This window comes from Symphalangus syndactylus, chromosome 4 (assembly GCF_028878055.3).
Source record: "Symphalangus syndactylus isolate Jambi chromosome 4, NHGRI_mSymSyn1-v2.1_pri, whole genome shotgun sequence".
In the NCBI taxonomy this organism is placed as follows: Eukaryota; Metazoa; Chordata; class Mammalia; order Primates; family Hylobatidae; genus Symphalangus; species Symphalangus syndactylus.
In genome coordinates this window covers 158,820,519-158,835,855 of record NC_072426.2, presented here as the reverse complement: position 1 = coordinate 158,835,855, position 15,337 = coordinate 158,820,519, and the positions used below count along the sequence as shown (strand labels likewise).

Here is a 15,337-nt window from a genome sequence, read left to right as displayed (position 1 = left end):
TTTTAGTAGAGACAGGGGGTTTCACCATGTTGGCCAGGTTGGTCTCGAACTCCTGACCTCAGGTGATCCACCTGCCTCGACCTCCTAAAGTGCTGGGATTACCTCCCAAAGTGCTGGGTGGCATAAGCCACCGTGCCCAGCCCATAAATATTTCTTAGTTTGTAAAAATGTAACTTAAAAACCTAAAATATCAAAAAACAATACAAAATTGAACTATCATAGGAATTCAGGCTGAACAAGTTTCCATGATGTCAACTCACTAGGAAGCTTCTAGGACAGCAGGGAGCAGAGGGGAATTCTCAGGACAGCGGCACCATCCTGCACCTCCCAGAAAAGGAGAGGCCCGGTCCTCTGGCCACAGGGGCCAGCAACAGGGGGAAAGAAACTAAAACCCGGGACTTGAACCACCGTGTCTTCTTTGACACAGACAACACACCTCCTTCACGCTGTGTCAGTATTGAGAGGCTATGATGCTGTTCCTTTATTCAGGGTTGTTTTATGTCACCATCCAGCATGTGCATGGTGGAACTCAGCTTCTGACGTCAACCAAAGCCCTATAACTATAAAACTTTAAAGGTAGCTGTGGGACTTATTAAAGTCTAAATATATCTGCGCCTTCGCTGATGCTGTGCCTGAGGATCATCTGTGAATCCTACAATGATGTCCTTTTAGAGTTAAGAAAGTAAAACTGGCTTATGCCAAAATTTTGCCCTTTAACAATCAGCCCATAGTGTGGTGTTACAATGGAAGTCCATTATATCTAGATTGTTTAAAATGGAACTATGCATTTACACACATATAAAGTAAAACTCGACAAACTATTCTAGCCACAGCTTTTTCCCAAATAATTATTAACAAAGCCTGACTCTGTCTCATTGCCTGTCTTAGTGAATGCAGTTTTGTCCCCATCCCCACCCAACAAAAAAAAATATAAATACTTGAATGTAGATAGGCTTTGATTTTAGAATATATTGATAAGTAGATTTTACATATAAAATATTCTGCATGGGAAGAAACTCCCAATGTAAACATTGAACAAATTCCAGCTGGCCAGTGCTGTGATAAGGTTTCAGAGGAATATGTACATCTACCTTGCCCTAGATGAATTTTACATGTAGTTTAGGACAAAAGATTGCCAAGATGACAGCTAGTGGACCATATATGAAAATAATAAAATAAAGGGTTAACTTCTATTGCATAAGGTGTGGGTTCATAGAATGTAATGGATCAGATGTGAAGGCAGAGTTGATTCTCCTTACTTAGAGTAGGACTTTGCACATGCTAGTGTTCAAAAAACATTTGTTGCTAATAAAAATACTGGTATCATGGAGGCCCACTCAAGTCCTTTTTGGAATTAAATAGAAAGTCAATTAGTGTCAAATATCTCACTGTGTCTTAATAAGGACTAGCTTAACTGGGCGTCGTGGCTCACGCCTGTAATCCCAGCACTTTGGGAGGCCGAGGCGGGTGGATCACGAGGTCAGGAGATCGAGACCATCCTGGCTAACACGGTGAAACCCCGTCTCTACTAAAAATACAAAAAAAATTAGCTGGGCCTGGTGGCGGGCACCTGTAGTCCCAGCTACTCGGGAGGCTGAGGCAGGAGAACTGCGTGAACCCAGGAGGCAGAGCTTGCAGTGAGCCGAGATAGCGCCACTGCACTCCAGCCTGGGTGACTGAGCAAGACTCCGTCTCAAAAAAAATAAATAAATAAAAATAAGGACGAGTTTGAACCTTGTTTTCGCATTCAAGGGGCCAGCAGCAGGGGAAAGAAACTACAGCCCGGGACTTGAACCACCGTGTCTTCTTTGACAGCAGCCAGCACACCTCCGTCCCCAGCAGTGACTCAGTGTTGAAACACTGTGATGCTGTTCGTTTATTCAGGGACATTTTATGTCACCATCCAGCACATAAACTGCACATAAAGCAGTTTTATAACTAGCCTTATCCATTCTTCATCAAAAAATGTATTAAAAATGCCTTTCTGATGCAAGCTAAATTGAAAATAGTCATAATCATAGTAATAGCAGTTACAAATGTTACAATGGATTTTACCTCAGAGAGATCTGAATTTTAATTACCCTTATATTGATGAGTTAAAATTGCTTAAAAAGCTTACTTATGGCTGGCCACGGTGGCTCACGCCTGTAATCCTAGCACTTTGGGAGGCCAAGGCGGGGGGATCATGAGGTCAGGAGATCGAGACTATCCTGGCTAACATGGTGAAACCCCGTCTCTACTAAAAATACAAAAAATTACCCAGGCATAGTGGCACGCACCTGTAGTCCCAGCTACTCTGGAGGCTGAGGCAGGAGAATCGCTTGAACCCAGGAGGCTGAGGTTGAGATCACACCACTGCACTGCACTCCAGTTGGGCGACAGAGTGAGACTCCATCTCAAAAAAAAAAAAAAGCTTATTTTATACAAATTTTTCATGAAAAATACATTTATACATGATATATATCATATACACATAATGATATCAATGAGTCCCACCCTGAAACATGAGAATTTTTTTCATTTCCACCTTAAAGGACTTTCTGAGTGACAGTCCTGACAAACCATGACATAAAGAGTATATACAAAGTGTCATTCTTTGTCGCCAACATTTTCAAATTAATTGCAGAAAAATAGAAAGGCATATTATTAATCGTACTAGAGGAATGGTAATAATGATGATTTTTTAAAATGCCTGTGAACTAGGAGTAAATGGAATATATACTGCATGTCTGTACTCTGTTGCTTCTGAAAGTATTCTACAAGTTACTAAAAAACATGAAGAACTTGATAAGCCTCATCTAAATTATATCCTTAGGGCAGTTTTTGTCATCAAAGAGTAAAAAGTCATACTTTTTGATATTTTAAGGTAAAAATGCACATAGGAAATCGTCCTAATAATTTTAAGGCATTTATTTATTCAGAATCTTTCATGTCCAAAGGCTTGGATGTGAAGATTTTTTTAAGTGATTTTTGATTTTGCTTCATTTTTATGAAATCACTGTTACTGACTCAACAGTCATATCTTTGTCTAGAAATACATTTCAAAACTTAATAGTAGTTAGCAGTATCACAAGAATAATACTGATGTAAATGATGACCTGAGGGAAATTACTGAACTTGTCTCAGCTCCTGCCCCTCATCTATAAAACTGGTTCTTGCTCCCCCTACCCTGCCCTCCCTCAAAGATTACTGGAAGGAGAAGAGGAGATCATGCATTCAGAGCACTTCCTAAGTCAGCGGCCTCCACACAGTCATTTAACAGATGCCATTCTTCCTCCAGCCTTCTTCACAAAACGGGGAGGCCCTTGTTGATATAGATCTTTTCCCCGCACACCTACACAGTCTCCACCAGCTCAGATGGAAAGTAAATGAGTTAAAAGGGATAGTGATGGCAATATGGACTCTGTGTCACAGTTGGCATAAATATACAACAAGACACATGAATTTATGATTCCCTGTGCAATGAATACATTCCATGTTACCAAATTTTCTGTGCAGATTCCACAGACACATATCCCCAGCATGCGCAGTCTCTGGATGGCACCACCAGCAGCTCTATCCCCCTGTACCGATCCTCAGAGGAAGAGAAGAGAGTGACAGTCATCAAAGCCCCTCATTACCCAGGGATCGGGCCCGTGGATGAATCCGGAATCCCCACAGCAATTAGAACGGTAGGAAATGCCAGCGTGTGCGTCTGTCTGGGGCTGTGCACAGACTCCACAAAGGACGGATTGTCCACGGCTTTGTGCATTCCTAGGGTCTTATATAATGAGGATTGCCCTCTGTGCCATCCGAGTTCTCATGAATGTTATGCGTGTGTGGCAGAGAAAGAAAGCTGTCGATGGGAGAGAATTACACAATCTGTTTTTCCATTTGAATGAAACATCATGAACATTGCGATTTTGTTAAATGGTAAAACTATATTGTGTGGTTTAGTTTGTTTGTTTGTTTGTTTTTCTTTTACCTTTTACCAAGGAGGCTTAGGGCAATAGAGAGAAAAGAGAAGGAACAAGGCAATGGAGATTCTTTGGCTGCATTGAATTCCCACATGCATTGCAAATAAACCAGTGATGTGTTCATTTTTTGAAATAGATGTGTGTTAACACCGGGAGATTGGGAGCTGTGGTTTGGGAGTTGGGAGGTGAGATGATTGGAGTGAAGAGAGTTAATGTCATGGAAAGGAAAAGCTGTCCGAAGAAAAATACACATTTTAGTGTCCCTCTTCAGCCGTGCCTGCTGGGAGCTCTCCTGGGATGATAAGTGAAAGTGTTTGGATTTTTTTTAAGTTTTAAAACTCTGCCAAAGCATTGCTCAGTGTATCTGGGCAGCCCCTTCCGGCAAAACGCAGCAGTAGCAGAGGCAGCTTCTGAGAACCTGGGCAGGCAGCAGCCGGCTGACCAAGTCCACTGGAAGAGAAGGCTTGTGCCAGCCGGGAGAAGGAAGCCGGGGACAGGATGAAAGCAACAACAGCTTTGCAGGTGAAGCTGGGGGCCACGCGGGGAGGGACCGCAGCTGCATAGACTTTGCAGCAAGACCCATGCAAAGCTGGGGGGTGGCCAAGAGCTGCTCCCCTGGAATGCAGACCTGGGCAGCCACGACAATAAGGGATAGAGGCAAAGAATGGGAAAGAGAGCAGGAAAAAAAAAAAAAAAAAAAAGCCGTGGTAAGATTGGAAACAGTCAAAAACAACTAACAAGAAAGTGTGGGGATTTTCTTCTCTCCTTGACTTTACATTCTTATATGGGGATTATGTGTTTTATATACAGACAGAAGAGTTTAAAATGGATTATTCTCAGCATCTGTATTACAACTGGAAGCCAAAAAGTAAATCTGTACAGCAGTTACTGGGGTTTTAGACTCCTTTGATTGAGGGAATGTTGAATGTGACTATGACGCTCTAACAACCTGTCTTGAAACTGACGATGGCCGTATTTATGTGCCAAAGAAAAGTTCAGGGATTATGACCAATATTCTTCATTTTATGATGATTACATGTTTCTGGTGATGATGTTTTCTTGTTCATTTCCCTTCTAAGATTTCTGACTCAAAATGGTTAAATTTGAAAATTTCTTCTAATTATGTAGGGATAGACAGACAGATATGATGTCATTGGTTTTGTGTAATTGGCACTTGAAGCATAGTGTAGACAAAACTAAGAAAGCCCTGGTTCTATGTAGTTATAGATTCTGTCTGAGAGGATTTTATCAAAGATATCTGAGCATGTTTTTAGGTCAATAAATGATATATAATGAACATGGAAGCCTGGCCCATGTTTTTATCCATTATAAGACATAATTTCCTTAAGTAAACAGACTTTGCTTGGTTAGTGTCAAAAGGAAAAACTGAGATGCTAGAGATGGTTGATGAAAATTAAATCATCTTAAAATTTTTAAAATGTTTATCCATTGCCAAACCAAAAGCACGTTTAGGTATGCATAAGCAAACACACTAAACGTTTAATGCCAGTTTCCCTTCTATAAAACAGAAAACACAATATAACCAACGCAGAAGTTTCTTATAAGGAACTGTAATTTTTATGCACAATTGTCCTCTTACTTGGACCTTTAAAACTTGACAAAGAAGGTACAGGTCTATGAGAACTCTCCTCTTACACTGACTATACAGCCCTCCAGAGCACATCCCCATGTATAGCTGTGGTTATAAATGTCAAGTCAGGCTGTCTCTGAGCCACAGCAGGCCAAGACTCTCCAAGGCTGTTTTTCTTTCTCATGTGCGTAGAAAGTAATGATGATCAGATTCAGTGTATTTGCCAAAGGCGGTACTGTCGCATTGTACCATGCTGTAGTATTATTTTAGATAGCCAGCCTATGCCAAGGAAACAGAATTTTGTAAAGTCATCCAGAAACTCTAGAAAGCCAAGAGTCAACAAACAGTAGTTTTGAGCTATTTTAATGAAGGGAATCAGCCCTCCAGATTGCCCTGTCTCATGTGACCTGGGACATCTATGTGAACCTTTCAGTGCAGTTCTTCAAAACAACAAAAATCGCCAGGGCTCAGGTCCCATGAGATTGTGTCATTAAGGCCAGCTAGTTAAGTGAAATACAAGATTCTTCTCTTCTACTTCCAGTATAACACTTGTTTGAGTATTTTCGAAACCGAAAAGGAGAAAAAAATAGAACAGAGTCACTGTATACTGCTATGTAGAAAATATGTCTTTTTTTCTTTTTTGAAATCTCTGTGTGTTGAATCAGTGTAGAGTTCTGATGTTTTGAAAACTGTAGGAATGTAAAAATTCAGGTCTATTCAGTCAAGGTTGTAGAAAAAACTGCATAGTGAATTGCTAGTAGCTGTTTTTCATGCAAAATGATTTTACTTACAAAAGTAAACTTCCTGAAATTTGAGTAGACTATTTTCTTATTCTCAGCCTTAGGCATAGCGATCTCCATGATGGCATTTACAAAAGGAACTTTAAATGCTTAGAGTACTTCTTTTAGAAAGGGACATAGAGTTTTAGTATTTTATTTTACCAGCTTCATATTTCCCTTTGCCAGCGGGGCATTTTCTGGCATCTCTGTGCTCACCATATAAAGCTAGCAGATGGCATCACTGTGAGATCCTACCTGATATAGGCCCTCCAGCAAGTGAAGAAGAAAAAACCTGTCTGTCAAGATGCATTGCCATATACAGTGATAGGACTTACTTAGTAGCCTTCCTTGTTGCCATCAGCATGTCCAGGAAAACATTTTTGCACAATATTATGTTGTATTTTCTGTTGCTTTAGGACGGTAAAAGAAATGAGGTTTAATGAAAGAGAAATCAGTCCTTTATAAAAATAAACTTTCTTGAAAGATACATGTTTAGCAACTTTGTTTGAACCAGCAAATAATAGACTCTTGCTTCATGACTGCAATCCCTTCCACCATGTCCCATCCTTTGATTGAATATTCAATCAATAACCTCAACTCTTCCATGTAGAAAGAGCCCAGAATGAAGAGCTTACTCACAACGAAGTCAAGTGGCCCTTAATGTTAATCTGTATTTGGGGTGATTTTCAGAATAATATATTCTCAGGGGTCAAAATAAATTTAGATACAGCACAAAACCCTTAATGTCCAGATGAAAAATGCAGTGACCACATTTCTGGGGAAAAAAAGATCAGGCAATAATATCTAAACCAAAGCTCAGTCTATTAAGTATAAGAATACTTTTGTATCAGTCCTAACAGAATTTTTTAAATGGAGATCTGTTTTGGAAAGTCTGGTATATTTAGTTACTATAAGCAGAATCATCCAGCTTGTTGCCCAGGTAGCTCTAAGAGAGTTGGGGTAAGATCTTGCCAAGCAAAATCTGTGAATATGATTATAAAAGCATGTGTCTACTTTTACAGGTATACAGAAAGGCAGAGCTCCATCCAATAGGCTACATTCATTCATTATTTCATTCTACAAATATTTGCGCTTCCCTGGTGTTATTATGGATTGAGTAGTTATTACCTTCTAGGCATTGTTGTAGGCCTTGTGTATACATTGTCTCATTCAATTTCCATAACAATCCTATGACTTAGATATAATTACATCATTTTAGAGAGGAGAAAACTGAGGCTCAAGAAGGTGACATGACTTGTCCAAATTCGTATTGCTAGGGTGTATTAAGCAGCAATTTAAAGAACCAAGATTTGAATCTTGGTTCAAGATTCTACATTACTTTCATCTTTCCACTACAGCCTACTGCTCGCCTCATGTCCGAAGCCTGGATCCGTAAGGACTTCTACTCTCAAGGAACCTACAATTTTATCAGAGCAAATGTTGTATACACCCTGTTATCATTAAAATTTTTGAAGCAATATCTACATTCTTAAATTTTCTCTAGGACTCTGGGATGCCTACTACATTTTGTATTTTAGTAACTTAGACTAGTAAATAGCAAATTTATTTCTCTAGAGCCACGCTGATCAGAATACAATTTGAGTCAAAATATTCCCCAGTTAGTTCCGAAAACACTGTCTTGACAGAACATTCAATAAAAAGCATCTAAGGATAGTGATCATTATCTACCAAAAGGAGTTAAGCAAATTATTACAACAATAACTTTTATTAAGTGAACTTTATGTAAATATATTTGTGCAAATATCAACTCTCTAGTGCTGGGCACAGCTATAATTCGAAAAAATAAAACCATAGCATCTAATGTTCCAACTCAGCCTAAATTCAAACACAAGGTAATAGATTTACCAACTGCACACGTAACTAAGTAAATTGCTGAAATTGTCATGAAGCCATAGTAAAGAGTCAGAACATTTTATCACAGAATGGGACTCTGTTATTAAGATGATGAAATAGAGAAATGAAAACACTGAGGAGCGATGTTGGTTGGAGGCCAGTTTGTAACCATTGGACGCTCTCTTCCTTACAGACAGTCGACCGGCCGAAGGACTGGTACAAGACGATGTTTAAGCAAATTCACATGGTACACAAGCCGGGTATGTGTGCTGCCCTGCTTTCTGGTCAGGTCCTTGTGGGTTGAAGGGGGTACATTCGTCTTTTGTATAGGTTTGATTCACACACAATGTCAAGACCCCAGCAAACTCCACATCCCCTTTCTTTCTAGCATGCCTCCTCTTCTCCTTCTATCACCCCTCCAGTGACAGATCCCTGTGCCTCTGCCTCCCACCTGAGCTGCCGAGAAGCCTCCCCATGGAGGACAACCAGGCCCTCTGGCCTCAGCCCTCCATCCTCCCCTGTCCACAGTCTAAATTGGTGTGTTGCCTGGGTAAACAGACACATTGTTCCTCTGCCCACCCCTGTCTGCTCTCATCAAGACAGTGAGTCTGAGCAGGTCTGCCTGAGCCCGCACTGTAGACAGGAGACCACTAAGCACTTAGTAAAGGAAATTCACCATCCAGAGCAGAGAGGGCTCTGGGGAAGCAAGGACAAGGGCCTGACTTTGCATGCTATGAAGAGGGCAGCAAGACGAATATGTTACAGACAAAAAGGGCAGTTTGCAGAGGCCTGCAGTGGCACACACCTGTAATCCCAGCTGCTCAGAAGGCTAATGTGGGAGAATGGTTTGAGCCCAGGGGTTGGAGGTTTGGAGGCTGCAGTAAGCAACGATCATACCGCTGCACTCCAGACTGGACGACAGAGTAAGACCCTGTCTCTAAAAAAAAGAAAAAAAGAAAATGGCATTGTGAACTAGCAAAAATACATTGCTTTTCTAACAAATTTCTGTTGTTTCTCTGAAGTTCTGCTGTCTCGTTATCCTTTGGTGACAATCTATATTACCATAATATTTATGTTTCATTTTCTAGATGATGACACAGACATGTATAATACTCCTTATACATACAATGCAGGTAGGATGAGTTTCCTTGCTTGCAATGCCTATTTTATGCTCAGCAATGTTTGGAAGAACTACATAGTCACCTTGTTCCCTCTTCTGTTTGAGCACATGTTTTCAGTTCATATATTAGGACGAGGATTTCTTTTCTTTTCTCAGAGCATGCATAACAAAAGGATTGACTTTTCTCATGGAAATGAGAACTAATACTGGTTTATCTCATTCATTCCCACTTTTGATTTATTCTCAGCTTCAGGAATGTTTAACCAAAGTGTGAAGGACAGGCTGAAAGGACACACTGTAACCCAGGGTACAAAATAAGATAAAGATCTTTTATCAGCAGAGAGAATGATTACAATTGTGTGTAAGATCTTTCAGATACACTTCACCAAAAACAAGTCAAACAAAGTATTCTGTGACCTTGTCCCTGCTTTTTGCTCCAAAATGCAACCATTCATTGAAAGAGTTTAAAAATCCCCCTTGGCGGGGCCACTTTTCTGACTCAGAATTGCCAGTGGTCACGATAGAATGACTTCAGTTCCAGGCATTGCCACTTGGATTGGCGAGCATTGGTATCTTGTGCAGGGGTCTGCAAACTGGAGGGAGGGACCCCTGACAAATGTTTTTCCCTTCATCACTTTCTCTTGAATGTTGCCTCAGGGGATTCTGCCCAGGGCTCCTCTCCCTGCCCAGCCACGGGCTCAGGACAGGTGCACAACTATTTTTTTTCTTCTTCCTTTAGACCAGTTTCTGATGCTGGCACTGCTCCCCTCCCCTTCAGCAGCTGCAGCCTCACTTGGGGTCCTCTGGGCAGCCTAGGGTCGCATGATCTTCCTGTTCTGCACCCCTGGAGACCACACTCAGGCCCTTTAACTATTTGGGATTGTGCTCCTATCTCCAAAGATAAATATATAGAGGGAAAATCAGTAGAACAAACTCAGCGAGCCCTCTGGGTTTAAGTCTTGGCTCCCCCTACTGATAGCTTGAGGCCCACAAAGATTTTCCCTTAACTTTCATCCCTGCTCCCACACACACCAAACTCACCTCCTTTATTTAGCTCAAAAGTTGAAGTCCGACTGTTGAATCCAAGCAAAACTGTAAGTGTAGATGTTGTCTCTTTTCATTTGCTGTGGAAATGTTCATGGGCTTTCAGGAGAAGCAAACGGGTACAGATAGAATTAGCTCCAATGATTGGGTGGAGGAAAATTTAGAATTTTTATAACTGTTTTAATATTGAGGTTTGTGTCACATTAGTGATTAGTGAATGGAACAGCAGTGACATATTACTTTGTACAGGCCTACAGGCTGATCATTTGATCAGTGGACGAGTCAACTGCAGCTAGTGCAAGCCATGGCTTCACACCTTGCACTTTTCTGCCTTTTTTCTATACCATCCCTGCTCCCCTCTTGCCCTGCCCTCCGAAACTCACTCAGGGCTGACTCTGGACGCATGGGTTCCATGATGCCTTCTCCGAGCAATCTACCACCTACTAACATCCTTTAATTCTTACTATGTGTTTTCTTCATTTGGTCTTTATTATCTTTTACCAATTATTTTCCATCATATTTCTATTTGTGTCTGATTTTCCCAGGTGCACTCTAAGCATATTGAAGACTAATGTTTCCTTGTACCTTGCACAGCACTTTATAAACACAACTGTGTGCAATATTTTGTTTGACTACAATTAGCATGTGAATTTTCATATGTAAAGCAGGGTTTTTAAAGTATTAGAAGATATTTGGAAACAGTTCCATTTTTAATCTTGCTCTGAAAACTGAACTATTTTCTTGTGTATACAATTGAAGAGAAAATTTGCTGAGTGCTTATAAGTTTATTCCTAGTACCAGTCTGAATTATTACTAGTTCTGAAATAATTGAAAAGATTTACTGTAATCAGGGCTTACGTACAGAATAAATTTGTAATTAATAAATTAATGGAAATTAGTACAATAATATTAATAAATTACCTTCTAATGTATGCATTATGAATATGCTTATTGATAATAATGTCTATGCAATCATTGGCTATTTTGAGGGGGACAAATAATTCATTTTTAAGAGGTTATTTGCTTCTGTTTTTTGTCTGCTTTTGTTTTTTGTCATGATAGGTCTGTACAACCCACCCTACAGTGCTCAGTCACACCCTGCTGCAAAGACCCAAACCTACAGACCTCTTTCCAAAAGCCACTCTGACAACAGCACCAATGCCTTTAAGGATGCATCCTCTCCAGTGCCTCCCCCACATGTTCCACCTCCAGTCCCACCGCTTCGACCAAGAGATCGGTCTTCAACAGAAAAGTAAGGCATTTCCCCCCAGGGTGGCCTATATTTAGCTTAGGATAAAAATAAGGCTACATGGCATTCAGTAGAAGAATCAGTGCACCTGTCACAGAGAGAGTGTACGTATAATCTTGTTGGTCTATACATATACCATATTGACCTCCTCTGCTGGGATTGTAGCAAATGTTTTTTTTTTTTTTTTTTTTTTTTGAGACGGAGTCTCGCTCTCTCGCCCAGGCTGGAGTGCAGTGGTGCAGTCTCGGCTCACTGCAAGCTCCGCCTCCCGGGTTCATGCCATTCTCCTGCCTCAGCCTCTCCGAGTAGCTGGGACCACAGGTGCCCGCCACCACGCCCGGCTAATTTTTTTTTTTGTATTTTTAGTAGAGACGGGGTTTCACCGTGGTCTCGATCTCCTGACCTCGTGATGTTTTCACTGTCTTGTTTCATGATACCGGAGTGTCCTAAATTAGATTTGAAGTAATATGGACACATTTTCTGCTTTTTGATCAATACGTACATATAAGAGACAAGTAAATAGAAATAATGGACATGTACTTCCTTTGGTATACCAGGTTACAGGCTATGCAGTTAATTTTCTGTTTCCCCAGGTCTATTAATAAGAGACATTTTTGAAAGCAGGGAAAGTTATTCATAAATCATAATGAGGCATTAGTTAATAAGTGTCTGTGACTTGTTTCTACCAGTTTTTCAAGCTAATATGAGTTTTCATTTCTCCACTGAAATATTTTTATACAAACTATCCACATGAAAATAAAAATTTATAAACACGTTTTTATTGTGTTCTTTTTACTGGGATTATGACTAATACTTCTACTTATAGGTAACCTTTATTGAGCGCTCATTACAGGCCAAGCACTAGGCTAAGCGCTTTTTCTGTGTCATATCATTTGATTCCAAGAACAACCCAGTGAGATACGTTCTATTTTAAAGAGGAAGAAACTGCAGTTTAGAAAATGGAGGGAACTTACTCAGCTCATACAGCTCAATGTCCAAGCCAGGGTCCAAGCTCAGCTCTGATTAAACCCAAGTCCTATGCTATCCTAGCAATTAATAAATAAGAATATAAAAATGATTTCTTAATACTGGTTATTAAGCATTATCATACCCATTCCAGAAAAATCGTATTCAACACCGTATTGTACCATTAAGAGTAACTGATGATCAGGCCAGGTGTGGTGGCTCATGCCTGTAGTCCCAGCACTTTTTTTTTTTTTTTGAAATGGAGTCTCACTCTGTTACCCAGGCTGGAGTGCAGAATGGTGTTATCTCGGCTCGCTGCAACCTCTGACTCCCGGGCTCAAGCAATTCTCTGCCTCAGCCTCCCGAGTAGCTGGGATTACAGGCACCTGCCACCACACCTGGCTAATTTTTGTACCATTTTGGCCAGGCTGGTCTTAACTCCTGACCTCGTGATCCACCCACCTCGGCCTCCCAAAGTGCTAGGATTACAGGCGTGAGTCACTGCACCCAGCCAGTCCCAGCATTTTGGGAAGCCATGGTGTGTGGATTGCCTGAGGCCAGAGGTGCGAGACGGGCCTGGCCAACATGGTGAAATCCCATCTTCACTAAAATAAATAAATAAAAAGTTTATAATAGAGCAATCGATGATCATATAGGGTACAGCATCCCACCAAAACACACACATCATGCGTGAAGGGGGTCTCACTTTAATACCAATCTCCTCAGGATGAATTATATGAGGCCTTAAAATTGAGAAACAGTTTTCTAGACACAAATTTTTATCTTTGTCATCAAAAAATAACCAAAATTAACTTTTTGATTTAAAGGTATTACCCATCTGATATGTTTTGTTAAAATTAAATATCTCATTAAAACATATGATAACCTCCTAAAAAATTCCATATGGCTTTCATATGTATTATCTCATGTAATGCTCAAAACTCCTCTGCAAGGAAGAACAATACATTATTGCCATCTGTGTTTTACACAAATAGAAAAAATGAAGACTGAGAAAGTTTAGGGGGTCTTGCTCCGTATCACTCATGAATGTAGTAGAAAGCTAGGACTTGCCCCCTAATTCTGTCTCTTAGAGTGTTTCTATTTCCAACGGGCCATGGAGCAAGAATTTCATTCCATTCCATGGAAGCAGAATTACCCCCATCTATAGTCAGAAAATCCTTCCTCCTAAAAACCACAGCCCCTGGGAGGCTGAGGAGAGAGGACGGCTTGAGCCCAGGAGTTTGAGACTGCAGCGAGCTATGATCACACCACTGCACTCCAGCCTGGGCAACAGAGGAAGACTCTGTCTTGAAAAAAGCAAAAAAACAAAAAACAAACCCAAAGATGCCTTCTTCTTTGGCTCAGCAGCCTAGAAAAGCTTAGTTTTGTGAAACCCTTTTTTGAAGCTTTCCTTCGTGAGTCTTCGGACAGCCTCTTGGAAGATATTCCTTAGGGGAAAAGTGCTGGTTCCCATGAGTGAGATGTTTGACTGGTTTTTCAAGGCTCACACCATAAGACGACCTCCTATACCACACTGCCTGCTCTGGGGCACGCCAACCCACAGGACACTTCTGCACTCTTCCCAAGCGACGATCCCACTTCAAGAAATAAGATCAAACGTGGTGTGTGCATTACTCCTTGTCACTTTGGATCAAGGATCACAAAGGTCACAAAGTGATGGGTTAAACACGCATAGTTCAGCAGAGCATACTGCCACCTATTTTAAGCACAAACGTACACAGCTGCCGTTAGGAACCCAGGGGCTCACTCTCTGCGTGTCTACAAACCCCCCATGTGACTTTTTGAGCCAGTGGGGTGGGGAATGTGGTATTTTTTGCAGATTAATTTTTTATCCTGAGAGATTTTTTAAAAACTATACTAAAAGTAACTTTGAAAACAGATAACTGGTTTTACACAATTGGTTTAAGCAAAAAGGATTATTTTAATGTGTGATTTGTTGTTTATTTCTAGGCACGACTGGGATCCTCCAGACAGAAAAGTGGACACAAGAAAATTTCGGTCTGAGCCAAGGAGTATTTTTGAATATGAACCTGGCAAGTCATCAATTCTGCAGCATGAAAGACCAGTAAGCACTTGTCATTAAACAGAGTATGCCAGCCCGCTGAGCTCCCAGGGTTCCCCAATAAACCTGAATTTCAGATCCATTAGCGATTTTTGTCACAAAGGTAATTACTTAGAAATCATCTTTATTTTGTATCATGATTTGTACATCTCATCTCAGAATTGAAAGATACACGTTCTAATATATTGTCTTTACTGACCAAATACGAGTGTGTGTGTGTGTGTGTGTGTGTATTTATATATATATATATACACACACACACATAGGTGTATATACATACACATATATACACATGTGTATACACATACACATATATACACATGTGTATACACACACACATACATATTTATATGCAAGATTCATTTGCATGTAACTATAACTGTGCCTAATCATTAATCAGAGTTTAACTTTTAAAAAACGTTCATAAATGCAATACTTAATTGCTATCATAGCTTGCTAATGAGAAAAATCATTAATTAATCTCCCCAAGACACATGGACCCAGGCAGTTCTATCCCTTGTTTTCCATATTGGCTTTTTAATATTTCTTTGGATGAAGGAGAATTTTCCAAATGCCCTTTTCGTAACAAGTTGTTTTAATTGCTTCTTATTAAATCCCTCCTCAGGTTACCAAGCCTCAAGCTTCCTGATTGATTGTCATTCTAATGGATCAAGATTATATTTCACTTTGCAGGA

At 40.4% G+C, this 15,337-nt stretch overlaps 1 protein-coding gene across 20 annotated transcripts in view; it reads left to right on the top strand.

Moving 5' to 3' along the window:
- The window catches only part of SORBS2 (sorbin and SH3 domain containing 2), a 231,545-nt gene that overhangs the window by 154,107 nt on the left and 62,101 nt on the right, over nucleotides 1-15,337 (top strand). For 14 of the 20 annotated variants that reach the window (XM_055276628.2, XM_063638472.1, XM_063638471.1 and 11 more), the window contains 5 exons: nucleotides 3,499-3,671; nucleotides 8,374-8,440; nucleotides 9,269-9,313; nucleotides 11,407-11,596; nucleotides 14,531-14,645. In XM_055276628.2, the coding sequence (XP_055132603.1) occupies nucleotides 3,499-3,671; nucleotides 8,374-8,440; nucleotides 9,269-9,313; nucleotides 11,407-11,596; nucleotides 14,531-14,645 (590 nt within the window). The other 6 variants (XM_055276626.2, XM_063638477.1, XM_055276627.2 and 3 more) reach the window with 5 other exon arrangements.